The 26040-nt window shown below is 46.4% G+C and overlaps 1 protein-coding gene across 1 annotated transcript in view; it reads right to left on the bottom strand.

Moving 5' to 3' along the window:
* CLSTN2 (calsyntenin 2) overlaps nt 1-26040 on the bottom strand; it is a 564000-nt gene that overhangs the window by 28389 nt on the left and 509571 nt on the right. The window contains exon 9 of the mRNA XM_065875795.1: nt 12191-12353. Coding sequence (XP_065731867.1) covers nt 12191-12353 — 163 coding nt within the window. The remainder of the gene's footprint in view (nt 1-12190; nt 12354-26040) is intronic.

Raw genomic sequence — 26040 nt, 5'->3', positions numbered from 1 at the left:
AAGGTGACCATATTTTTGTGAGTTTATCTCTGGGCTCTCTATCCTGTTCCATTGATCTATATTTCTGTTTTTGTGCCAGTACCATACTGTCTTGATTACTGTAGCTTTGTAGTATAGTCTGAAGTTGGGGAGCTGGATTTCTCTGGTAGGTACTTATTCTATAGTTATAGAGGAAACTTAGGGTTACAGGAGAAAGTAGCCAAGGGCACATGAGCAGGAATTGGTGAAATGTGGGCTCTAGAGAGTGAGTACATCCATCTGTGCTCAGGACTAACTGTGCAAACTAGTGGTACTGGGCAGCCCAGTCTAGAATGTGGCTTGGAGAGAGCCGCTGTGGTCTGCCATCCAGGCCCCCTCAACTTCTCACTCAGCAGCTCCATCCTTAAAGACCACACTGTGTGACTCTCCTGGTTGCCAAGACATCTTCCTACACAGTATTTTCGTTCAGCAAAACATCCATATTTCCTATTTTTGACTCAAGAATACCAGATCTGTGATGCACTCTATTTATTAGCGATGCAGCTCCAGGAATGCAATTCTATTAGCATTTTGCAATAGGAGGCCAGCAAAAATTGGAAATATATTTGCACTCAGAGGTGGTTGTGATGTAGGATTTAAAAAAAATAATGGCTACATTGAAAAATCACTTTCTATTTAATATCTAGGGTGTCTGCACACACCACATGGCTCCCCTGCTAACATTTAGACATACACATGGTCGTGAATTATTTTAAGAAAAGAAAATAACCTGATTTCTAATACAAAGAACCTTCTCTAAATATTTGCAAACACAATTTTGGATTCCTCAGGTTAGATCTGCACACATTTTTAAAGTGTTTTCTGTTTGCCTAGCCTTCTGTTTGATTCAGTTGATTATAAGATGGGACTGTGTTCCCTAGGAGCTCACATTTATTTGGAAGAATAGACACTGGAAAAGTAAAATAAAAATATGGGTAAATTTCCAGTACAGCAGATGTTCTAAGGCAGTGCATGATTAATTTCCAAACATGTGATTTAGACAATGTGTCCAACAGATCAGAGGGGGAAAAAAAATAACATCCATGATTTAGTATTAGGTCCCTAAAACATGGCAAATTTCTTTTATATACTATTTTATTTAATGCTTAAGTGGCAGGATAGTACTTTTGAGATCATAGCCTCTCTTCTTTATTTTTTTCTGAAGCCACGATTTTTAATAAAAAAATTACTCAGCCATAAAAAGAAACAAAATTGAGTTATTTGTAGTGAGGTGGATGGACCTAGAGTCTGTCATACAGAGTGAAGTAAGTCAGAAAGAGAAAGACAAATACCGTATGCTAACACATATATATGGAATTTAAGAAAAAAAATGTCATGAAGAACCTAGGGGTAAGACAGGAATAAAGACACAGACCTACTAGAGAATGGACTTGAGGATATGGGGAGGGGGAAGGGTAAGCTGTGACAAAGCGAGAGAGATGCATGGACATATATACACTACCAAACGTAAAATAGATAGCTAGTGGGAAGCAGCCGCATAGCACAGGGAGATCAGCTCGGTGCTTTGTGACCACCTAGAGGGGTGGGATAGCGAGACACAGAGGGAAGAGATATGGGAACATATGTATATGTATAACTGATTCACTTTGTTATAAAGCAGAAGCTAACACACCATTGTAAAGCAATTGTACTCCAATAAAGGTATAAAAAAAAAAAAAGAATTCCAAATCAAAGCTGGCCTCCTGGGCCATTATGAAGAAATATTTATCAAGTGAATAAGAATATGCCGCTCTTCTCCTGATTTCTCCCATCTTACCCTCCACTTAAACGCACCTCTGCCTTGTGATCATTGCCGCAGGGAGGGTTGTGACGGGGGAAGAGAAGATGGGGCTTGAAGCTGAATCTCTTCCTCATTTTCATTTGCAGAATCCTAAACCTTTAGGAGGGTGGGGAAGATGTGGGTATCTTCAACATCTGGGGAAAAATAGAGGAAGAAAATCTGCCTTCCTCCAGTCTAGGAAATGATACCCCAGACTGGCGGGTGGCAGGGAAGGGGTGGGGGGATAAGATGAAAGAGATGCAGAGTGAGGGCACCTGAGGCCCACCACCTGGGCTGAGCCCTGGAAGGGATGTGTGATATTGGGAGGGAATGCCAGCCTGGCATATCTGGACAGATGGACCATGGATGGTTTCACAGAGAACATGAGAAGCAGCAGAGGTATTTCTGTGCCCCTAAGTAAGGCAAGGGAATAGAGAGGACCATTAGTGACTGAGGACCAAAGAGATGGGCACTATTTCAGTGGATACCTGCATGGAAAGATGATTGGAGGCCCCTTGACACCCTAGCGCCTTATACAATCCAGCCCCCTGAAATCAGCGAGCACCCTAAGGAAATGGGAGAATTCCAAATTTGCCAAGGTTAAATCTCCAGTCAGATAGAAGAGGGGCTTGAAATGAAACTAAGACAGATGTGGAAAAACTACTTTTCTTTTTGTGAATCCAGATTCTTACCTGCTAAACATACAACTCCTTTTACAGATGGTGTTTTCAAAGCTAGGTAGGTAAATGGCCTAATGCCCTATGGGCAGAAGTTAGTGAAATTCTGATTCGAACTCAGGTCTCGCTTGCCCCTAAGCCTTTGACCTCCACGCCATACAATACATATGGCTGGGAGAGTTCGAGCAACATTTCTTGGAAGATGTCATAATTGGGGTGCTTCAGAAAGATGGGGACAGGTTGGAACTGACACGGGGCTGGGGGAGAATGTCCAATGACACTGGGTTCTGTAGACACTGAATGGTTTCAGAAGCAACTCCCAATGATTTGTGTCAAGTTTGCTGGGAAACACAGTTGTCCTGAAAAATAATAGCATTTGGCAAGTGTGATTTAACGTCACCTGTGTTATTCTGGGTCGGAGTTTGCACTGGGAATGAATTCCCCCTCAGCTTTCTTTCCACTGAGAGGTGAGCCCATCGACTGTTCACGTAGCTTTAGAATCAGCCATGTTCACCTTCCTCTGAGTAAAAGAACTGTGTCGTGTGAAGGTACTAAGTCTCTTCCCCTTGCAAAGCGTATGCGGATGCTGTGATCTTTTTTTTCTTTCTTTTCCTGCTGTTATTCCCACAGCTATTTAGTCTGAGAAACCCATGGAAAGTAGTGGGGGCCACACTCCCTCTTGCTTGAATTGGAGGCTGCTCTGTGCATGGTTTATTGATGGGGACACTCCTCAATGAACACAATTTCATGGATGGTTGGATGTCAATTTTGAGCAATGCAAATGGTGAGACCATCTGAAATCTTGCTTTCTCTCATTTCCTCATTTCAGTGATGGAGACACACACGGAACGCAAAGACTAAGTGAAGTGTGTAATAGACCCCCATAAGCTGCGGTTTTTAAAACTGTCCGTGCAACCCTGGGGGTTGAACTGTAGTTGCAGGGACTTGTGGACAGGGACGCTCTGCCATCAGGGCTGGCCATGACACAGTCTCAGCAGGCTTTCTCTATCCTTTGGTTTTTACGTCTCCCTCCCTCCGGCCTTTCCAGCAAACATTTACATGGCATGTTCTAAGTGAGTGAAACATACGACTTATGGGATGACCACAAAAGTCATTACTCTGGGGTTGGGGACCTAAGTTGATGGAGTTAGAAGGGCCCTCATATATCACCCAGGATGGCCCCTCCACTCTCCAGGACCACAGAGGCAAGACACGGTCTTCAGAGACTCAGAGCAGACAAGCAGCAGTAGTGAGGGCCTGGAATTCTCTTCTGATTCCAAACTCAACCCTCCCATTAAACCATAATGCCCGCTGGGCCAGTGGTTATCTTTGGCCTCAGCTTGATTTTGTCTGATCTGTGGGAAATAATGCTCAGGGAGTTTGGGTAAATGGTTTGACCCCAGATTCCAGAATCCTCTGGTCTTCCTTACTTGGCTGTGAAACACCATCTGACTTTACATGTCCCTAGAAGCAGAGGTGATGTAGCAGCATAATTAAGGGTGAGGGCTCTGGGTGGCACAGACCTGGGTGCAAATCCAGGCTCTAGGTGACCTTTCCCAAGGTCCTTATGTTCTCTAAGTCTTAGTTTCCTCATCTGCAAAATGGGGATGATAATCACAGCCACACCATAGGGTTGTTAAACAGAAGACAAGCCAGAGCTGAGCGCAGTGCAGGAACTCAAAATTGGCCACTAGTTCTGGTGACAGCAAGAACCAAGGGACTCTGAAAGGAGTCACGTGAGTTTTCTGTCTCTTTTTTCAGTGGCCTTCTCCTGTTTTATTCTCCCCTCTTTGGTGTGCCTCTCAGAGAAGTTAAAATGACACTGTTTTTACTCTAAGACCCTTGTCAACTTTTCTAATTAATATTACTTTCAGAATAAGATTCAACGTTAAAATTGTAACTCAGTTATACTGTGTTTCCACACGTGAATGCCTGAATTTTAAAGCTGATTTCATCTGTGTTGTCTTTTTTTTTTTTTTTTTTTTTTGTGGTACACGGGCCTCTCACTGCTATGGCCTCTCCCGTTGCGGAGCACAGGCTCCGTCCGGACGGGCAGGCTCAGCGGCCATGGCTCACGGGTCCAGCCGCTCCGTGGCATGTGGGATCGTCCCAGGCCGGGGCACGAACCCGGGTCCCCTGCATCGGCAGGCGGACTCTCAACCATTGCGCCACCAGGGAAGCCCATCTGTGTTGTCTTTAAACCAATATACCCTCATGTCAAATGAACTCCAGGTCCTAGAATCACCTTTTCTTGATTTTTTAGTACAGACAATGCAAAGAGACACCTTGTTAGTCATCCCTGTGTGTCAGACCATGAACCATACGCCTTTGTCAAAACAAACTCAAAAATGGGGTATAATTCAATAAACACTAATTATTGACCTTCTCCAGGACATGAAGTAGGAGGAAAGAGAAGGGGAGGAGAATCTGTGAAAGCAGATAGTCCTTACTTTCTGCAAACTCATGCCCTAGTAGTGGGTGGAGATCTGCATTAATAACTCCAATGAGATGTTTCCCAAACAGTGCTCCAAGAACACTGTTCCACAAAGAGTGAGTTCCACAGTGGAATACGATTGAGAAACATAGGTTAAGTAATGTCAAACTGATTGGTTTCTTGGTGGGCTTTTGAGAGCTTTGAGTAAGCAAATGTGCATTGTGACTCTTCAATGGGGTGCTGTGGGGATGGTTTACGCAGTTTCCCAAACTGGACCTTGGCCTCCTTGAGGAAACTGTGGGACCGAGCTTCATGAACCCCTCGGGAAATGCCACTTGAATGTAAGGCGGACTGTGCTAGCACGTGCCTCCTTCTCCCAGCAGCAGAGACCCCCAGGGATGCAGAATAATTTCAACACAGACTTTATTAAGAGAATTTGTATTAAATTAGACCAAGCTTATTAAGTGACGGCATGTATTCCAAGTCTCTGCACTACTTTTAGTGTCTGGCAAAAAAAAAAAAAAAAAAAAAAAATGACCTGAAAATGTACAGCAGATCTCAGGTCCACATGTGGCTCTAATTCCTCTTTGTCTGAGGAATAGATGCTATTGATTACTGCAACCCTCAGGTTTATTTCTGCCTTTTTTTCCCTTTTTTGGCCATTCCTATTCTTTGCCTTGACTCCTCCCCAAAGCCACAATGCGGGTTCTCTCTGTCTGTCCCTTAACAGGTTCTAAGTTTTAGAACCATCCCCTTCTTTATCTCCTGCTGCTTTATTTGTTAACTAGGGGATAGGACTCAGACAGACCAGGAGCTAGGGCAGAAAGTCCTCCTCATCCAAGGCCAGAGGGGTGCCACCATCAGGAACAGGCAAAGCTGGACACTCTAGGGAGGTCAAGGTCCAGAGAGCGCTGAAGGAGAGGCCCCAGCAGAGGCAGGGATGAGGTGGTCTCTGGGGACAGAGCCACAAGCAGAGAAGTGTGTGATGGGCTCCCCCAAGAGCAGATGAGACTCAGGCAGAGGGCAGGGTGGTACTTTCTGGGGTGCATGTCTAGAACTATGTTTCTTCAAACACGTTCAGCCATTTCATTAACAGAACTTTTGCCCTGATATCATACAAAATGGATAAAACAGAGCTGCTCTGGTTGTCGTGTTGGGGCAGAGGTGCCCTGGGGTGTCACCTGCTGAGGCACCTCTCTGAAACCCCGGGGACTCCCTAAGGCCGTGGTCTGGCACATCAGCAGGCTTCCCGATTCACCCCCACGACAGCTGAGTTACAGGCCCTGGTTGGTTGGGCCCAGTGTAGAGGTCCAGGCACAAAGCAGATGTGATTATACCATTTTTACCATATATGGGTAGAACTTGAAGTTTTGCTGTTAAAAATGGATGAGTAGGGGGCTTCTCTGGTGGCGCAGTGGTTGAGAGTCCGCCTGCCGATGCAGGGGACACGGGTTCGTGCCCCAGTCCAGGAAGATCCCACGTGCCGCGGAGCGGCTGGGCCCGTGAGCCATGGCCGCTGAGCCTGCGCGTCCGGAGCCTGTGCTCCGCAACGGGAGAGGTCACAGCAGTGAGAGGCCCGTGTACAGCAAAAAAAAAAAAAAAAAAAGGATGAGTAGGGACTCTAAGGAAAAGGACAAATTGATAGTCTTTCAAACGATCTTCTCCAATGGCGTGACCCGGAGAGAGACAGGGACCTGGTATTTGTCCAAAGGCAGCCGTTTCTGACTGATCAGACTGATCTCGGCCAGGAGAGAGGGTCTGATTCCATCCCCAGAACACTGACACGGAGCACAGAGGTGATGGTCAGGTGGCATGCAGCGGGCATGCAGTGGCCACGCAGAGGAAGGAGGACTTTTTTGAAAGGCGAGGTCCATCTGACTTCAAAAGCCCTTCTCAAGAATTAAGATATACTGCCTGCTCTAGGCCGTACTGGCAACATTTCTTAAGTGTAAATGAAGTCTCAATTTTTTTTTTAATTACTGGAAAAAATACCAATGAAAATAAAGTTCTACCCATTGCTTTGGCTTTCCAATTCACGAACAGGGTACAGTAGGCTAATTGGGGCTGCAGAACACTGCCCAGCCTCAGTGCTGGAGCCAGTTCCCGGGAGCAAGCAGCTGCTAGCACATTATTTTCTATCCTCATTGTTAAACCCCAATTGGAAATTTCACAAATGGGAACCAGTTCCCTTGCCAACCTCAAAAGTACTTGAAAAACTCCCCACGATTACAGGCCCAAAGGGGTTCATTCACACAGCGGGCTTATAGCGTGTATATAAGTGGACTTCGGAAGGTTTAGAAACACGCCGAGATAAAGGCTGCATTATAGGCCATCAACTTCACAGTGCCATGTCCTGTTGAAAGACCTTTCGGTGTCTCCTTCCAAGACAAACAGAGAATCCAACCTCCTAACAAGGCAAGATGGCGCCCTATGGTCTGGTCTCAACTCCTAATCTCAGCCTCCTCTCAACTCATTCTGGTCCATGCACGTTCCAGTGATAGGGCACCCTGGGCGTGCTGACGTCAAGCTTCTCTGCCATGCTATATGCTGTTGCCGTCTTTATCTTCCTAGCGAACTCTTTCTCATCCAATAAAGCCCAATTTTAAAGATTTTAAAGGATTTTTCTCCTATGCTGAAAATTCACCAATAGATTATCATTCCCGTCAGAGAAGATACTCAGATCTTCTCCATGCCCAGAGGCCTGGATGATCAGGTTCTCTCCTATACCATCAGCCCCATCTTCCAGCACCTATAGATGGACCTGGGAGGGCAGGGTCTGAGTGTGACCATTAATCCTGGGGAAAGGGAGAAGGTCAGTGCATGCAGGGAGCCACGGGGAAGATGGCATCCCAGAGGCCAGAGTGTACCAAGGTCTTGCCGACAATCTGCCATATTGGGTTTAGGTGCAAGGAGCAGAGAAGGAGGTGGACGAGGCGACCAGCAGATGTTTTCAAATTTACACATTCATTCAACTGAAACATGCCAAGCACACTCCATGGACCCATCACCTAATCCTTATAATAAGGAGTAGATATTACTCTAGATTAAAAAGAAAAAAATAGGTGAGAAAGTAGGAGTTCAAGGAAGTTAGGGATTCTGCTGGATCCACACAGCTAGTAAGTGGCAGGGCTGGAATTTGACTCAAACTCAATTTTGTATGACTCCTAAGCCTAAACTGTTTTTTCTTGTTCTGTAGAGGATCAGTTGAAGGAGTATACAGCAAGAGATTAGCCAAGAGAATACAGAGTTTCTGTGGCGTTTTGATTCCAGAGTTGTCAGATATCTCAGAAAGGAAAGGGTTTACAGCATTTGTATCAATACACATCAGTTCCTGCATTTTCCCAAACACATAATCACATCAACAAGGTGGCCAGTCAGCAACAGTGGCAGCAAGCCACATGGAAGGCGAGCAGGCTTTGAAGAGTTGAGGTTGGGCACATCTGACGGGGTGGCCTTGGGTAAGCTACCTCACCTCTCAGACCCTCAGTTTTTTTATCCACAAGTGGGGACTTACTAGTGCTTTCTCAGAGGACTGTAAACATCCATGTACATAAAGGGCCTCCTTACAACACTGGCTCTTAAAGTTTCCTCCAGGAAATGACATAAGGCACTTCCACTCACATTTAATTGGCCAAAGCAAATCTCATGGCCACACTTTACTCCAAGAAGAGTGGTCCTAGCATCTATCTGGGAAGAGGACAGAAATACTCAAACACCCTAGTGACCGTTCTTTCTCCCACACTCTTTTAAAGCATTTTTAAAAAATCTTTCTTTCTTTCTTTCTTTCTTTTGGCTGCACTGGGTCTTCATTGCTGCATGCGGGCTTTCTCTAGTTGCGGCGAGCGAGGGCTACTCTTTGTTGTGGTGTGCGGGCTTCTCATTGCAGTGGCTTCTCTTGTTGTGGAGCACAGGCTCTAGGCACGTGGGCTTCAGTAGTTGTGGCACATGGGCTCAGTAGTTGTGGCACATAGGCTCTAGAGCCCAGGCTCAGTAGTTGTGGTGCACAGGCTTAGTTGCTCCGCGGCACGTGGGATCTTCCTGGACCAGGGCTCAAAACCGTGTCCTCTGTTTTGGCAGGTGGATTCTTAACTACTTTGCCAGCAGGGAAGTCCCTCTCCCACATTCTTTTAAAATGAACGTATACTTTGGTTTGAAAAGCACTTTTGTGGTATAGCTTTTAAATAAATTGTCATCAGGTATAATATTAGAACTTCTATTTATGGAGTGACAATGTCATCTTCAGATGTGGCCTAGGTGGATATTGAGGAAGGAATCAACTCCCAGAGAATGGAGTCAAGGATCACAAAGAACATGTCCCACCCCTAGGGCAGGGGCCCTTACAGCATCTGCCCAGAGGGATTTCAGAATTGCTGTGGACCAAAGACTGCTGTGTTTCTCTAACTATTCCTCTTACGTAGTGGAAATGTTTTTTGGTTATTCTGCTTCATTCCACTGTTGTATAGTGTGTGTGTGTGTGTGTGTGTGTGTGTGTGTGTGTGTGCACGTATGGAGGGGGTGATGGCTGTGGTGGTAGCAAATACTTCTTCTTGTTAGTGTATAGGTCTCCAGATCGAGTGGAGCCGCATCTGGGCCAGATATAGAGCCTCCTATGCATCTCAACCCAATGAAAAGTTCATCAGGAATCACTCAGAGAACCTGTGCATTGAGCTTGGAGCCAGTAACAGGTGGGACTTAGAGGTTGTCTCATTTAGAGAAGAGTGGCTGTATTTTTAATGTGGGAAGGGCAGTCAAACGACCATCGCTGACTAAGTGGACAGACCACAGTGTTCATCAGTGTCGTTCATACAATATTTCCAGTTTTTCTTCCAGACATATTGTAGATTTCACTTCCAGGCTTTGTTGGAGTTAGGTGTGGCCATATGACTTGCTTTGGCCAATAATGTGTGAGTAAAAATGATTGGTGTCACTTGTAGGCAGAAGCTTTAAGGGCTTGTGCACCATCCATCATGCTTTCTTTTTCTTCTTTCTCAGCGTGCAGCAGTGTGGCCGCTCTGTCTGCTTGGGAAAAGCAGAGAGGAGCCCCCTCTCTTCTGCAGTGAATACGAAGTGAGAATTGTTTTAAATAACTGAGAACTGGGGCTTGACTGTCACTACAGCACAACTTAGCCTATTCTAACTGATCCAAAGAGATCATCTTAATTCTTTATAAAATCACTTTATTTTGGTGGGGCTGGTCTGCCCAGTTGGCATGTAACTGGGAAAAAGTGGTTTCATCTGGCCTTGTTAGACTTCGGGGCAGGTTTCCATTGCAGGCTGGGGTGACAGGGATCCAGATGTGGTCCCTGAGGGCCTCTAGGGAAGAGTAGTGGTAAGGTTCATGGTGAGGACATGACTGGGGCCCCCTTATCTTATGGGCAGCATCCAAGCTATGTTCTGGAATATCCACGGGCTGACTGGGGGTATCCAGCTGGGGCACTGAGCCACACAAGAGGGCCATCACTCCAGCACAGCTGTGTTTAGTGACTAATGATTCCTGCGCAACCTCTAAATCAGTGCCTTGCTATACTAATTAGTTTCATGGACTCTTGCCAGATGACACAGTCTTCCTTTCCTGTTATCCTGGGGAACTCTGCAATACTGAGGAAGCTCCTATCACATTCTACTGAAACGTCTGAGAAGCTTTCTACTATCACGTGATGTACGTCAGACTTCAAGTAGGTGACTTCTGCTCAAAAACACACTCTCTCACTCAGGCATAAAAAAGAATGAAATAATGCCATTTGCAGCAATGTGGATGGACCTAGAGATTATCACACTAAGTGAAGTAAGCCAGACAGAGAAAGACAAATATCATATGATTGGCTTATACGTGGAATCTAAAAACAAAAGATACAAATGAACTTATACACAAAAAACAGAAATAGACTCACAGACATAGAAAACAGACTTATGGTTACCAAAGGGGAAAGTGGGGAGAGGGATAAATTAGGAGGTTGGGATTAACATATACACACTACTATATATAAAATAGATAAACAACAAGGACCTACTGTATAGCAGAGGAAACTATACTCAATAGTTTGTTATAACCTATAAGGGAAAAGAATCTGAAAAAGAATATATATACACACACACATATATCTCTGAATCACTTTGCTGTACACCTGAAACTAACCCAACATTGTAAATCAACTATACTCCAATTAAAAAATATATACTCTCTTCTGTTGCCTCATTCCTGCTTTGTTTCCTTCCCGGACTTTGTGTCTCTAGTGCTCCCAGGGCTGCACCATTTGCCCTTCTTGTCATCTTCTCTTGCATGGGGCTGCCCAGAACTCACTCTTCGTCCCAGTGCGGAGGGGCCTATGTCTCCCCTAGAGGGAGCCAGCCCTCAGAAGACTTACTCTTATACCATAACCCACCTTTCCCCTAAGCCCCCATGGCGAATGGTCAAGGCCACAGATCTTAGTAACTTTCAAAGAATCCATCAACACGAGTTCGAGTCATCTCAGAGTGTAACCTGCTTATTTGGGGAGCATTTTACTTCCCCTCTGCTCTCCCATTGGTACTTCAAAACACCCCAGCTGCTAAGGGGGCAAAGACAAAGATGCCAGCAAATCTGAGTGGGGAATAGAGAGGCTGCCTGCGTGTTCAGAGGGCTGGTTTTCCCGCCTCCAAAGAGATCAGTCTGGGTGCAGGGACTGGAGGAGGGGCAGCAGCAGAGGAAATGAGGAGGGAGCAGAGACCTTCAAGCGAGAAGGCAACAAGGAGCCTCCATCCCTGGGGAGCAGGGAAGGGGCTCAGAGCTTAGCAGAACTTGAGGGTGGCCCCTCGTGACTTTGAACCTATGCGTAATCCACCCGCTCCCTCCGTCCCACATATTTGTGAATTCCCTGTATAGAGGGTCGGGGTCTTGGACAATTTGATTGGGAATAAAGAGAGATCCTTGGCTCCTGACCCGTGTAGCAATCAACAGAGCCAACTGGCAATTCTGTTATAAGATTCCACATTCAGCCCCACACAGCCCCAGTTTGAAACCGGATAAGGTTCCAGAACAATAAAAGGCATTAGCGACTCAGAGGCAACCTGAAATTCTCATGTTTATCTCAAATCAAAATCTGGTCTCAAGCCAAGTGCTTTATTATTATACAAGCGTAGTGCCTGGATTCATCCTTATTTTTATAAGTCCTGTTTTATTAGTAAGGGATAGAAAATTTTCCTGGCTGATTCTCATACCACTTGCTTTGCCCTTTTCTCTGTCAGTATCTTTCATGGACTGTACACACATGGGTCAGGGAGAAGGTCTGGACTTAGGGTTACCTTGCCAACAAGCGCCGACCGTAAGTTGCATGGCTATGTGAGACGGATGAATGGGCCAATCGTTGGTCACCAGGTATGGTTCATACGTTGCTCCATCCATGTATAAGGTAACCACAGGAAACTCCACATTGATGACATAGTAATGCCATTCTTTGTCACAAATCTAGCGGAAAGAAAGAGAAGCAACACTTAAAATTGAATATGCAGTGAAACATCAAACAGACTGTTATTCTAATTATGAAAGAGGGAGAAGCAACCTTTAGATCAACAATGTTTATTGCAAAGAACTCAATGAACATAATGGTTGATATGCACTGAGGTTATAGAAACTCAAATCAAACGCGATGGGGCAAACCATGGAGTAGAGAAACACCTGAGAAGCTAATTATCAGGCAAACATTTGGCTATCGGCAGATTATCTTGGTCACATAATTACCAGCTCTCTAGGCTGGCAAGTTCTTGGTGGACAGGTGGAGGTGTCCGCTTAAATTTGCGCTGTATCAAATTTTTCTTAGTTTTTCAATAGAGAGAGAGTAAAATTAAAATTGTTTTTCTAAGCTCTGGGATGGATGGAGCTATAAAAAGAAGGATGCTAGATTGGAAGTAGAAATGAAGAAGAAGATAGAGAAGGGGCAGAGGAAGGGAAAGAGAAAGAAGAAAATAGAAGAGGAAAAAATTAGGAGTTAGAAAGGATCAAGGAGAAAGCAATGACCATGGGAAAAGGAAGAAGAATGAGTTTCAGAATAGGAACCTCCCCCCCTGCAATTCCTTTGTCTCTAGATTAAGGCTTGTCTGAAGAGCTGTTGTAGTCTCACCCTCCCTTCAACCCAAGCAAAATAAATTCTGAGACAGACAGTCTGCCCAAGAGGACTCAGTTTTATCCTTCCTTAGAGTGCCTGGGGAGCTAGAGAAGAACAACAAGTGGGTCCTCCTGGCTGGAATCACTCATGTCCCCTCACATGTCCCCTCACAACTTTTGCACCTGTGATTTCTGGTCTCAGGCCTGGGAATGAAAATCTAACCTTAATGGGTGGGTAGAGACATTGGGGGCCAGGATAAAGTCACAATTCCTGACCTCAAGATGCTCAACTCCCACAGCATCATGCAAAATAGAAACCAATATGGCATGTCTTGGGAAAAGCGATAGGAAGCATAAAAGGTGACAAGGCTGGGGATGGGAGCCCCCTCCCTCCGGCCCCCTAAGCAAGTGTCTTGGAAGTCGCATTAGGCTCTCTCTCCTCCCCACTCCCTCTCCCTCAAATCCCTCTGTACCCTGTGGAGTCCACCTCGGAAGTGTCTCTCATCTGCGTCCTCTTGTCTCCATTGCCCCTGCCATCTGTGGCAAGCAGACAGATGAGTTCTGCATGAAGGTGACCCCAAGTGAGGACATCAAAGTCCTCCCTACACCCCGCTCTGGGTTAAATGTGCTGTTTCTCATGAATAGATAACACGAAAGGGATGCTAAATGATATTTTCCCTTTCATTCTGGAATAAGATTTTTTCCCCTTAATGTTCTTTTTATACGGTTCTGTCTCATGTCTCAGAAAATTGCTTCTTTTGAAATCCATTAACCTGATAAAGCCTGATGAATATTTTAGGGGCCCTTGGAAGGTAAGCAGGAGGGGTCCAGGCAGATGTCTCCAAAATCCTGTTACACTTCACTGAGTGTACAGCTCAGTACCTGATACATCTCACTAGAGGTCCTAACTCTATTTACACCCACCTCCTGCTTGATGCCTGAGACCAGACACTGGGCTGGGTACAGGGATCTTGGGGTGGGTCTCTGACCCAGGTGAGGCTGACCTAGGGGTGTAGGTGTGGCACAAAAGACGATCTGAAGACACAGTCTAGGGGTGATGAAAGAGTGGGGAACTAAGGAGAGTTCTGAATGAGGGAGCATCTAATCCAAGGAGACCCAATGCACGCTGGACTTGGGGTTTGCAATCACGGATGGCCAGTCAGAACATCCTGGGGATGGTCTCTGAGGCATCAGGAAACCTCTGACCAGTCCCAGGGTGGAGAGCGGACAGATGGCAGTGCCGTGACCCTGTCCACACCTCATGCCCTTTGAAATACAGGCAGAACAAAATCAGGCAGCACTGGGGGGCTCCCCTGCCCAGGCCACCATCACCACTCTTCCAGTGGCCTCCCTCTCGGGCCTGGCTGCCATGTTGAATCCATGCACTGGCTGACTCTACATCACTCTGCATCTGCCGTAGCTGGATGGAGGCTGGTTCTCTGGCCCGCTTTCTTTCACAACACTTACAGCATTTTTGTAGGACGATACAAAAAAATTCCAAGGAGGAAGCAAAATAAGTCCGTAGCTTTACAGGAGTAGCAATCCCTGTCAACGTTACAATCTTCTCCTAGGCATCCCCACATCCCCCAGCTTTTCTGAAATGTGCTCCATGAACAGCAGCCCTTGTGATGATGTCCCACCTTAAAAAACAGTGAAGCCTTGGTTTTTGTTTTTTCATTTCCCATGTCATTAGCCTATCCAAGTTTCCCAGCAGCCTCAAAGTATACACCTGTAACAATTTTTCAACCTTTTGGGAAAACGGAACTTTTCTATTTATAGCATTCCTATAAGCATCCCATGAAACAAGAGTTGGGAAAGGTCTATTTGGAACACACTGTACATACAACTTGAAAGTTTGCTTATCTCACTTAACATCAGTATTAAAATGCCTTTACTATCTTCATTTTACATGGCTGTATAATGTGGATACACTACATGATACTATACTATATTTTATACTTCATTATTCCCTTATTCTCAGGTATTCATTGTGTACCAGCAATTATAAATGGTACCACAATGCATTTCTTTTTGCACAAATATTTCTCTGCATTTCTGATCATATCCTTGGAAGAGATTCCTGGAATGGAATTACTGGATCAAACGTTGGAGGTATTTTTGAAGGCTCTTGACAATACATCATCCAGTTTTTTCCTGCAATAATTTGTGCTTATTTATACTCCTGCCACACAGTGTGAGACTGCTCGTGTGCTGTACCTTTACCACACTGAGTATTTAAAAAAATAGAAAATCCTGGCAATTTGGAAGGGGGATACGTTCTATCTTATTTTAATATGGCAATTTGGAAGGGGGGTACGTTTTTATCTTATTTTAACATGGGTCACAAAAGATGGCAAGATTTATATTTTCCGAGGTCAGAAGGTAGGGCCTTCTGGGAGTGGGGGGCAGCCTGAGCTGACCTAGAGGTAGTAAAGGTTGGGAGCTTCCCCAGTGAGCTCCTAACTCGGCGTCCAAACAGAGGCTATCAGTCAGACTGGGCTTACTCCTGCAGACTTCCTGCACCAAGTAATCTGTGAAGGCAGCTAAAGGAAACACCTAGTTAGGGTTTCATATATGTGGATCTATGATGAGAAAGAGACCCTCCTTAACCCTCTGCAGGGACAAACGGTAACTGAAAAATGATCAAGCCAGGAGGCAGCAAAGATAACTGTGTCAGGCAATGGCTCCACCATGAAAGGAGGAAATTAGGCAAAGTGACCTTTCCTGGGGGGGGAGAGGAACTTTCATTCCTGAGTGTGCATGAATCCCTGGGGAACCCAGCTGGCACCAGACATGTCCAATGCCAACCCCAGAGACAATGCCCAAGCCCTCAGCTGGACCAAAGACACTTTGCCCTCTGGAAACCTGCAGGTGTTTTCCCACGGTGTCTGGTGGCAGCTGCTGTTTAGCTGGGGAGTGAATCAGAGACCGAGGCCCAGGGACAAACGCTGGATATCTGCCCAAAAGGGTGGATGGCAGGGACAATGACAAGGAGGTCTGAGTTGGGAGCAGGCTGGTACTGCAGGGTTGACTTGGAGACTGGGGAAGCCTCCCATGAGAGGGGAGGAGATCAGGCTGCCCACAAGTTGGTCCAAATGTCCTTGAATGGGCCACACTGGAAGTTCTGAGTTGGTTTTCCTAGGGAGTCAGGTATTTTTGAATGCAGTTATTCAATGTGAGATACATTTACCTATGAACCAATGTGCGAGGGAATGTACTAAGGGCTGCTTGGGATGCAGCACTTATCAGATACATGCTTTGCCTGCAAGATTTTCAATCTGGGGCAGGGCATGGTGGTGGTGGTTAGGTATCAAAGACACAGAAGACTCAGATGCAATTGGAATTGAGATAAGTCTTACAGACAAGGTGCAAAGCACTGTGAGATCCAGACTTCTGGTTGGGAGAAGGTGGCATTTAGGGTGGCTAAAACTGTTAAGATTTCATTAGGAATAGATGGCAAGGAAAAATTCCAGGAAAATGGAGCAGAAACCTTTTATTCCCTCATTCATCTGTCCTTTCAATTGGCAAAGAAGCTAGTAGGTTTGGGGCAAATGGAGATTCACTCATTCACTCACTCCTATAGACATTCATTCACTCCTATAGACATTTACTAACTGCATATCCTGCTTTTTGAAGAAAAGAAGGCACCTCCACCTGGAACTCATGGAGCTTCCAGTTCAGACACAGAATTGACAGAAAAGCTTGTAATAGTTGTGACTCACGTCCACAGATTTGTGCAAGGCACCAGGGTGATGCCGTGGAGGGGGCGGGCGTCTGATTGCACTGGGAGGAGGGAAGGAGCACAGACACAGAGCTTGGAGGGGTCACGTTGGTTTGGGCAAGGTGAGGAGTGGCAGATGAGGCTGCAAGGATAGCTTGGAACTGAGGCCCAAGGACTTGAACAGCTTTTCTTCTGTAGGCAACAGGACTTATGGGCGTTTGGGGGCTGCAGGAGGATGGTCGTCATAGCAACAATCAATCTTGGAACAAGCTTCTCAATGTCAGAGCAGCTTTTCCTCTCCCTTGTACTATTTAATCCTCACTGCAACCCTGTAAAGCAGGAGGACCAGTTCTGTCTTGGGCAGAAAATTATTAGAAAATACAGGGAAAGAAACGACATGGTTTCTAACCTCAAGGCGTTGCTATTGGATGTTAAGTGAACCACAACCCCATGGTGGGCTTCCCCGCTTGGCCTCTCTTCTTTCCATTCCATACACAGCCACTGGCTCAGCTTTGCATACAGACTGCCAAATCAGGATCTTGAGCAGATACTTATCTTCTGAGCGATGGACTCACATGTCAAATTGCCCCTGAATGGTCCACTAGATGTTCCACAGGCACTTCAAACTCACCATGTCCAATATTGAGCTCTACAGCCCCGTGCTCCAGCCCTGCCTGCTCCCTGTTCTGTGTTCCCTGCCTCAGCAAATGCTCCTTCATCCAATCTGTCATCCAAGCTGGGACACTGGGCATTGCTTTCAACTTCCTCCCTCTGCCCCTCCCTCCAGCTAAGTTACTGCCAAGTTCTGATGATGCTTCTCTTGTCCACTCTCACCTCTTCACCCTCGCTCCTACTCAGAACTTATAATACGTACTAGAGAGGGGAAAGGCTGAGAAAGTGTGTGTGGGACAGGCTGTTGCAAGATGGAAAGCATTTCAGCAGGGGGAGCGGGCCAAATGTAGCAGGGGAAGGGTGGGAAAGCTTTGGTATGAGTGGGGGGCAGACAGAATGAGGGGCTGCCCTGGGGCTGAAGGCAGCCACAGAGTGTGGTGAGCAGGGCGGCCAAGGAGGGGGTGGGGGGTCCACTCAGGTCAAGCCTGGGGGTCACGGGTTGGGTGTCACATCTGCTTTAGGAATTTCTGGGGAATTATGTTCTGGACTTTGGGAAGATACGTAAAGCTTCCTAATCCTCAATTCCATCTGTACAGTGAGGATAATAATAGTATCTACATCGTAGGGTTACTGTGTGAAATGAGCTAAAATAAAGCACCCTCAATGCTTAGAGCATATTTTCAACCTGAACAAACCTGGAAACTCTTTTCCTTTTCCAAATACATTGAGATGCTGCACAAACTATAATAAGAACAATAACAAAATAAAACAAAAATAAGAGAGTTAGAAAGGCTCAGGCTATCAGCCATGGTTTCGAAGCCCACGAAAATGAGGAATGTCTCAGGTCCCCTGTGCAAAGAAAACTCGAGTTGGCATGTCTGCATAAAGCCTGGGACTGTCTGAAGCCTGGGTCTTGGGACAACCACTGACATCAACCTAAGGATGCTGGGAGGAAGCCAGCCAACCTCTCTGACACGTGTCTCCTCTGAGATGTTACACACCCAAGCCTGCTCTAAGCATGCGCATTGGTTCCAAGTGTAAACAGCCCACATGGTGTGGAAATCCAGAACTCAGACACTATAAAAATGCAACCTTGGGAGTTCCCTGGTGTCCATTGGTTAAGAATCCGCCTTCCAATGCAAGGGACGCAGGTTGGATCCCTGGTCAGGGAATTAGGATCCCACGTGCCGTGGGGCAACTAAGCCTGCGCGCCGTACCTACTGAGACCACGTGCTCTGGAGCCTGCGCGCCACAACTATAGAGAAGCCCATGTGCCACAACAAAGAGCCCTCGAGCCGCAACGAAAGATCCTGCATGCCACAACTAAGACCCGACGCAGCCAAAAATAAAAATAAATAAATAGATAGATATTTTTACAAAAAATGTATCCTTGAAGTCTTTAGGCCTTTATCAAAGACATACTCAAAACCTCTGGACAGACATGTGCCCACAACCTAGGGCATGAGCAGGACAATTCCTGCCGGAGATGAGCTCAGAGTAAACACTGATAAAACAAAGAGGGAACAATCCTTCGCGTGTGTGAGAAAAAGCATCAAAACTCACATTCCAGGAACCAGAGAAAATGGAGCAATTGGAAAGGGGTTAGGGGAAGGCAGGTTTGAAAAAGAACCAAAGAGAAATGTCAGAAATAAAAGATATAGTTGTTGAAACAAACAAACAAAAAATCGAGAAAGCTGACAAAAGCGTTAGTGAATTGGAAGAGAGATGAGATTAGAGCAAAATGAAAAATTTGATAAAGCAATAAAGAGAGATGAATTCTATGCATGATAGAAGGATACATTCCAACCATCATCCTGTCAGATGTGTGAGGCCAGTGGCGAGGCTAGTGGACAGCAGTGGGGCTGGGATCCTGAGAAACTTGTACACCACGCTAAGGAGTGTGTTATTTTATTTTAGTGCCTTGTGTTCTGGAAAGCTTTTCTTTATTGCAACAGCCTCATCAAATGTTAGATTCAGATGACAATGGACACATAAGCTACATAAGCTCCTGCAGGGTAGGTCAAAACTGACCTGGAGAGCTCCTGAAATGGAGAGCTATTGAACCAGGAGGACAGAAAGCCTGCAAACTGGGTTCTCACTGAGGACTTGCAAGGCCATCTGCCCTCAGGCCACTGTTTTGGAACATTAGAAAGATGAAGTCTTGGTTAGTGCCAAGATCAACCACATGCCAGAGCAAAGATGCCACTCTTATTTGCAAATCTATTGAAGATTTCCCCAGGAGGTTGCCTGCACTTCTGAACTGGCAGGGAGAAGTTCAGTGGGTTTTCAGCAGTAAGTGTTTATGACGGCTCAGAAAGCACCCCGCTGGGCCTCCTGTCAAAAGGCAGTCGACAGATGAATGGATAAAGAAGATGTGGCACATATATACAATGGAATATTACTCAGCCATAAAAAGAAACGAAATTGAGTTATTTGTAGTGAGGTGGGTGGACCTAGAGTCTGTCATACAGAGTGAAGTAAGTCAGAAAGAGAAAGACAATTACCGTTTCCTAACACATATATACGGAATTTAAGAAAAAAAAAGGTCATGAAGAACCTAGGGGCAAGATGGGAATAAAGATGCAGACATACTAGAGAATGGGCTTGAGGATACGGGGAGGGGAAGGGTAAGCTGGGACAAAGAGAGTGGCATGGACATATATACACTACCAAACGTAAAATAGATAGCTAGTGGGAAGCAGCCGCATAGCACAGGGAGATCAGCTAGGTGCTTTGTGACCACCTAGAGGGGTGGGATAGGGAGAGTGGGAGGGCGGGAGACGCAAGAGGGAAGAGATATGGGGATATATGTATACATATAGATGATTCACGTTGTTATAAAGCAGAAGCTAACACACCATTGTAAAGTAATTATACTCCAATAAAGATGTTAAAATAAAAAAAATTTTTAAAAAGCAACAGCTGACTCAGGGCAGCAGAGCACAGGGGAGCAGGAAATATGAAAGGTAGTCTGAGTCAAACAGACCACCCCCATTTGCAATTTGGTTGAGGAACATTCGGACAAATCTTCAAAACCATCCTGAAAAACTGTTCTCGTGATCTGTGCTTGGAGAGTGTAAATCAAGAATTTCTAGCACCCCGGATCTACACTCATCCATGGGGAGAGAAGACACACTGTTATTAGGCAACAATGATTTACCTGGTACTCTGGCACCATTCTATGATTTTCGCCTACATAACCAACTCACTGGACCAGCTGGTTTTTTCCTTCCCACCACCCCCCAGCATGACACCCTGGGAAGATCCCTTAACTTTCAGGCCTTACTAATGGGCCTCATTTCCACTTAGTGAAAAAGTGCACTTCAATTGGTCTCTCATCCAGGCCAAAGCTTCTCTTGCCCAGGCTTGGGCTAATTGGCAAATTCTGCAAAGCCCCACAGAGGTAGGGTTGCCTGAGTTGACGTGCGAGCCAGAGGTTAGAGCACAAATCCTGCTCTCAGTGAAGTAGGGACTCTGCATTCCAAGGGCTCTGTGTCCTGTAGGAGTGAGTAGGCGGGACAGGACCAGCCAATGCATATGTGGCCCCTCACTAGCCATCGCTCAGGAAAATGTTCTCTGCAGACCCTTTCAGGCTTCTTTCCCAACTGGGTTTTGTAAAACACTGTCCTGCAAGATGTACCATGAACAGTGGCTTCCAGAGACAAGAATATTTTGGAAAAGTTTTACTGAACACAGTAAAACAGATTTCTTTTTGCAAGGTGACTCAGAACTGTGGTTCTCAGAGTGTGGTCCCTGGACCAGCAGCATCAGCATCACCTAGTACTATGAACTGAATGTTTGTATCCCCTCAAAATGCATATGTTGAAGGCCTAACCCCCAATGTGATGATGTTTGTAGGTGAGGTCTATGGGAGATAATTAGGTTTCGATGAGGTCATGCAGGTGGGGCCCCCATGGTGGGATTAGTGCCCTTATTAGAAGAGGAAGAAAGACCAGAGTCCCCTCCTTTTCTTTCTGTCACGAGAGACAGGGAGAAGGCAGCCATCTGCAGCCCAGGGAGTGGGCCTTCACCAGCAATCGTATCTGCAGGAACCTTGATCTGGGGCTTCCCAGACTCCAGAACTGTGAGAAAATAAATTCCTGTTGTCTAAACTGCTGGTCTGTGGTATTTTGTTATAGCAGCCTGAGCTAAGACGTTGAGGAACTTGCTAGACATGCAAATTCTCAGGCCCCACCCCAGACCCACTGAACAGAAACTCTGGAGGTGGGGCCTGGCAGCTTGTGTTTCAGCAGGCCCTCCAGGTGATTCAGATGGGCTAAGTTTGAGAACCTCTGCCTCAGAGAACTTAATATGCTAACGTGGCAGATAGAATAGTCAGTTTGCCGAATTTTCTGACCTCATTTATTTTATTTTCCTGTTGGGCACCTATGAACATCACCTGCAACAAAAAATCTCAGAAGACACATGGTGTGAGATTCATTCAGTTCATTCAACACAGGTTGATTGAGCGCCCACTATGTCCCAGGCACTTCTGGGCACTGGGAATGCTACAGTGAACAAAACAGGAAGATTTCCGCCAGTGTTTCCCACTGTCCACCATATGCCACCGTCTCCCACCCCCCCACTGCCCGCATCCCTCCCCGCCGACCCTAAAGCTTTCCTGCCTCTGATCACTCATTTCTCCCAGCTTCCCCAATAAGCATTAGGACTCCCTTGCCCCCCAAAACAAAAAGCCTCTCAAGCCTGCCCAGCTTTTTCACTCCTCCCTGGTTTTCGTTTCCGGGACATGCCATGGAATTCATATGCAGACATTTTCCTCCTGAATTTCCTGAACAGCTGACATCTGTCAGGGCCCTGGGCCTCCGATCTGAGCCTCGGAGGCACGGCCTGCCTGTTGCACTTTGTAAGCAACCATGTACAGAGTGAGTTCAATATTTTTACAGGCCGGGAAGCACATGTCTTCAATTAGACAGTTAGGAAAGAGACTATTTCTCCTCTGGTGCTGTTTCCCTGATCGTAATCAGCTGCACAAAGACCAAGCCGATCGCTCGGCTCGAGAAAGGGGGTTGAAATGGAGTCACTTCAGGATGGGGTTGAGGTTTTTACAATCTCATCCTGTGGGTGCAACCCCCTCCCGCAAAAGACTGTGAGCTTCTCGAGGTATGGTTTAAGGGAAATCATGGCCACTTGACAATTACTGAACGAATGAATGATTACAGTAAAAGCCAGCAACAGTGGAACTGGTTCCTCTAGAAAAGGGTGACAACCCTAATCTTGGAGTCCAGCCTCTAGAACTGTGAAAAATAAATGTCTGGTTTTTTTTTTTTTAAAAAAAAAAAAGAAAGTAAAGGGTGACAAGAGTCCAGCTCAGGAAGCTGGAGCACGGTCATCGGGATGAGCCCATATGTGTGTCAAACACTTGGAATCGGGCCTCCCTGGTGGCGCAGTGGTTGAGAGTCCGCCTGCCGATGCAGGGGACACAGGTTCGCGCCTCGGTCCGGGAGGATCCCGCATGATGCAGAGCGGCTGGGCCCGTGAGCCATGGCCGCTGAGCCTGCGCGTCCGCAGCCTGTGCTCCGCGACGGGAGAGGCCACAATGGTGAGAGGCCCGCGTATTGCCAAAAACAAACAAACAAACAAACACTTGGAATCCTGGCAACCTCATCAGGTTGGCAGCACAAGAGGAAGGATTGCAAAAGCTCAGCAGACATGGAGAGCTCTGGAAGGCGGGAGCCTCATGGGGTAAAGGAAGGAGGGTAAAAGTTGTCAGATATGGGTGAGTCCCAGTATGACTCTGGCCAGGGAAGGGTCCATGCCTATTGCTCAGTCCTCCCCGCAGCCTCTGGCTTTGATGCCCATCCTGGGAGCATCAGCACATCCTTGCAGTCCCACTGAGAGGCGGTGGTTTTGGAGTGAGCCAGCTCGGTGGAAATTTCCCCTCTGCCCTCTTACCTGGACTTGGACCTGGGGCAAGTTTTTTACACTTGCTGAGTGCCAGTTTCTTTATTTGTGCAATGGATAGAACACCCATGTTGCAGGAAGATTTGCTTATGTATTCAATGGATATTTATTGATAGCAGTTATGGGTCAGGAATTATTCTAGGTGTTGAGTATAAAAAGTGAGGAAAAATAGACGCAGTTCCTTCCCTAAGGGAATAGGCAGAAAACAAAACGCTCGCATAAATAAATGTAACATTATATCTGAAAGAAATACTATGAAGGGGAGGTACCAGGTGCCATATGAGCCCATAATTGGGAGGTTTACCTAGTTATGGAGACCGGAAGTGATGGTGAAGGAAAGGAGGCAGGTGAGGGGACCAATGGGGTAAGAATGTTCAAGGCAGGGGGAATAGTGCAGGCGGTGGCCCTGTGGCTGGAGCACAGAGGGTGAGGAGACAGCTCGTGACAGGGTGGGCAGAGAACCTGGCAGTGCAGGTGTCATGGGACCATCAGTCTCTGCTCTTCTCCCCCGAACTCCTTGCCCCCAGGAGCCTTCCTGTCTCCTCAGACTGGGCTCTGTGCTGCCTCAAACCTGTGGAGGTGCCCATTCCCCACAAGGTGCTCACCCCTCAGCCCGACCCTAGAAAGGGGCTGTAGCATGTTCAATGCTGACGCTCTGGAATCAGGCCTCGTGGGTTCAAATTCTCATTTGACTACTTTCTGGCTGTGGGAGAGCAAAATGTGACAGGACAAGCAAGCCACACCCCCTCTCTATGCCTCAGTTTCCTCATCTATAAAATGGAAATGATGACAATAGTAACTACCTCATGAGTACTGCATTTATATGACGTAGTACCTATAAAACACTTAGAACAGCATCTGACATAGTGAGTGCTTAAGAAAAGTAGGGGTTATGGTTGGTGTTTGCCTGCCCCTCATTACCGTCAACCACTTCCATTATTCCTGGCATGAGCTCTCTGCCCTCCCCGCATGTGGTCCAGGACGTGCCCAGCCCTCCTGTGCTGCCTCTCTCCCCACCACGCCACCCAGGCTATTCTGTGCCAGCCCACACCATCCCCGCCCACCTCCACCCTCCCAAGTCCCTCTCAACACTCAAGGCACATATGTAATCCAGCATATTCCAGGAGCTACAGTGAATTAACTTTAATACTATGCTCTATTTAATCTGATACATCCATTTGTCATTTCAACATGTAATCAATATTAAAACTTAGATATTGTACATCACGTTTTTCTTATGAAGTCTTTGCCATCCATTGTGCATGTCACACTAACAGCACATCTCAGCTCAGACTAGCCACATTTCAAGGGTTTGACGGTCACACGTGGCTCGCGTCTATCTCATTGGTGAGGCCAGTCCTTGACTCTGAGATCCACGAGGGCAAGGACCACGTCTGTCTCCGGGTTCTTGGTAAATGTAGATCGCATGAGTGAAAGCATGAATGGATAGGTGAACAGCTGTCATGTTCTGCCAAGCCCTCTCTGCTCTCCGCTGAGGCCTCTTCCTCTGTTACTGGGCACACAGCCTTTCAGCCATGATAGGGACCAAATCCTGGGTACCAAGTGCCCATGACCTTTCTAAAAATAAGGTGAGGGGAGCGCTTAAAAGACCTGGAATCCCAGTGAGCACTATACGGAGAGATATGCCAAGAAGGAGAGGTGGGTGGCAAAGATTCACACTGTGTCAAGGAGGACAGACCCCATCCTAGGGAGCCCTCAGGCTCCTGCCTTCAGGTAGAGAGGGAAGAATGGATGTCTGTGAGGAGCTGCAGAAGAGCAGATGGGAGGGTCCTCTGGAGCCTTCGACCAGCCTTCGGGCCCAGAGAATATCAGGGACTCGTTCAAGGTGAAAGAGCTTGTTAGTGGCAGGGCTGCAGCCCAGAACTCCTGTTTCCTGTCATCAGGTGCTTTTGAATGTTATCTCTTGGCAAAGATGAGAATGAATCATAGGCTCTTTGAAGGGGACCCCAGTATATTAAACAGGTTGCTGAGACGCAGCTAACTATTCAATAATGTATTTGAAGAAAATTACTTTTTCATCCTGCCAGTCAGAATATCGAGGCTGGTTGTCCAGAAATACAGAGTCTGACTTCTCCTTGCAAGTTAAAAAAAAAAAAAAAAAGGAGGCATCTCAGTGGATATCTTTAGAGAAACATAATTATAGTTTAGTTGATATATATCTCGGTGTGAGTGAATAAAACTCCTCTGAATAATTCAAATAAGAAATTCTGCCCCTTTGGAAAATTGAGCTGATCTTGAACAGAATTGGTTAAGTGTTTCCATCTCCAAAGACACAGCACAGGACAAGTCAGCCAGCATGTCCTACATCTCAAATCTCGCCAAGATTTCCTCAGGTGTTGGCTCTGTAAACCAGGTGCCACATGGCTAACCTGTCTCACCTTCGGCCACGTGCCCACCTGGTGTGTATCTGTCAGCTCTCTGGCAGAATAGCCGAGACGTGTGTGCTTTCCAAACGGAGAGGCTGAATCTCCAGCACAGAGGCTCCACCGTGTGGGCTTCCCACACTGATCTTGCTCTGGTGGCCTCTGGAGTGCCTGATTATAATTACAGACTGTCAGTGGGCCTTGGCTGTGAGCATCACATGGTTGCACCAGAAAAGATCCATCCCTGCCACAAGCGGATCACCTGTTCCCGCCTGCAGAGAGATTTCTGTAGAGAGGCCTATTTGCATTTCACAGGGACCTCCAGGGGAAACGTGTGAACAGGTTGTCTCAGCTTGGAATTCCACAGCAAAGAAATTGGGTTCTTTGTTTGCCATTAAGTTTGGAAGAATTT

Source organism: Phocoena phocoena, chromosome 4 (assembly GCF_963924675.1).
Source record: "Phocoena phocoena chromosome 4, mPhoPho1.1, whole genome shotgun sequence".
NCBI lineage: Eukaryota > Metazoa > Chordata > Mammalia > Artiodactyla > Phocoenidae > Phocoena > Phocoena phocoena.
The sequence above is the reverse complement of the archived record's forward strand: the minus strand, read 5'-3'. Positions and strand labels throughout refer to the sequence as shown.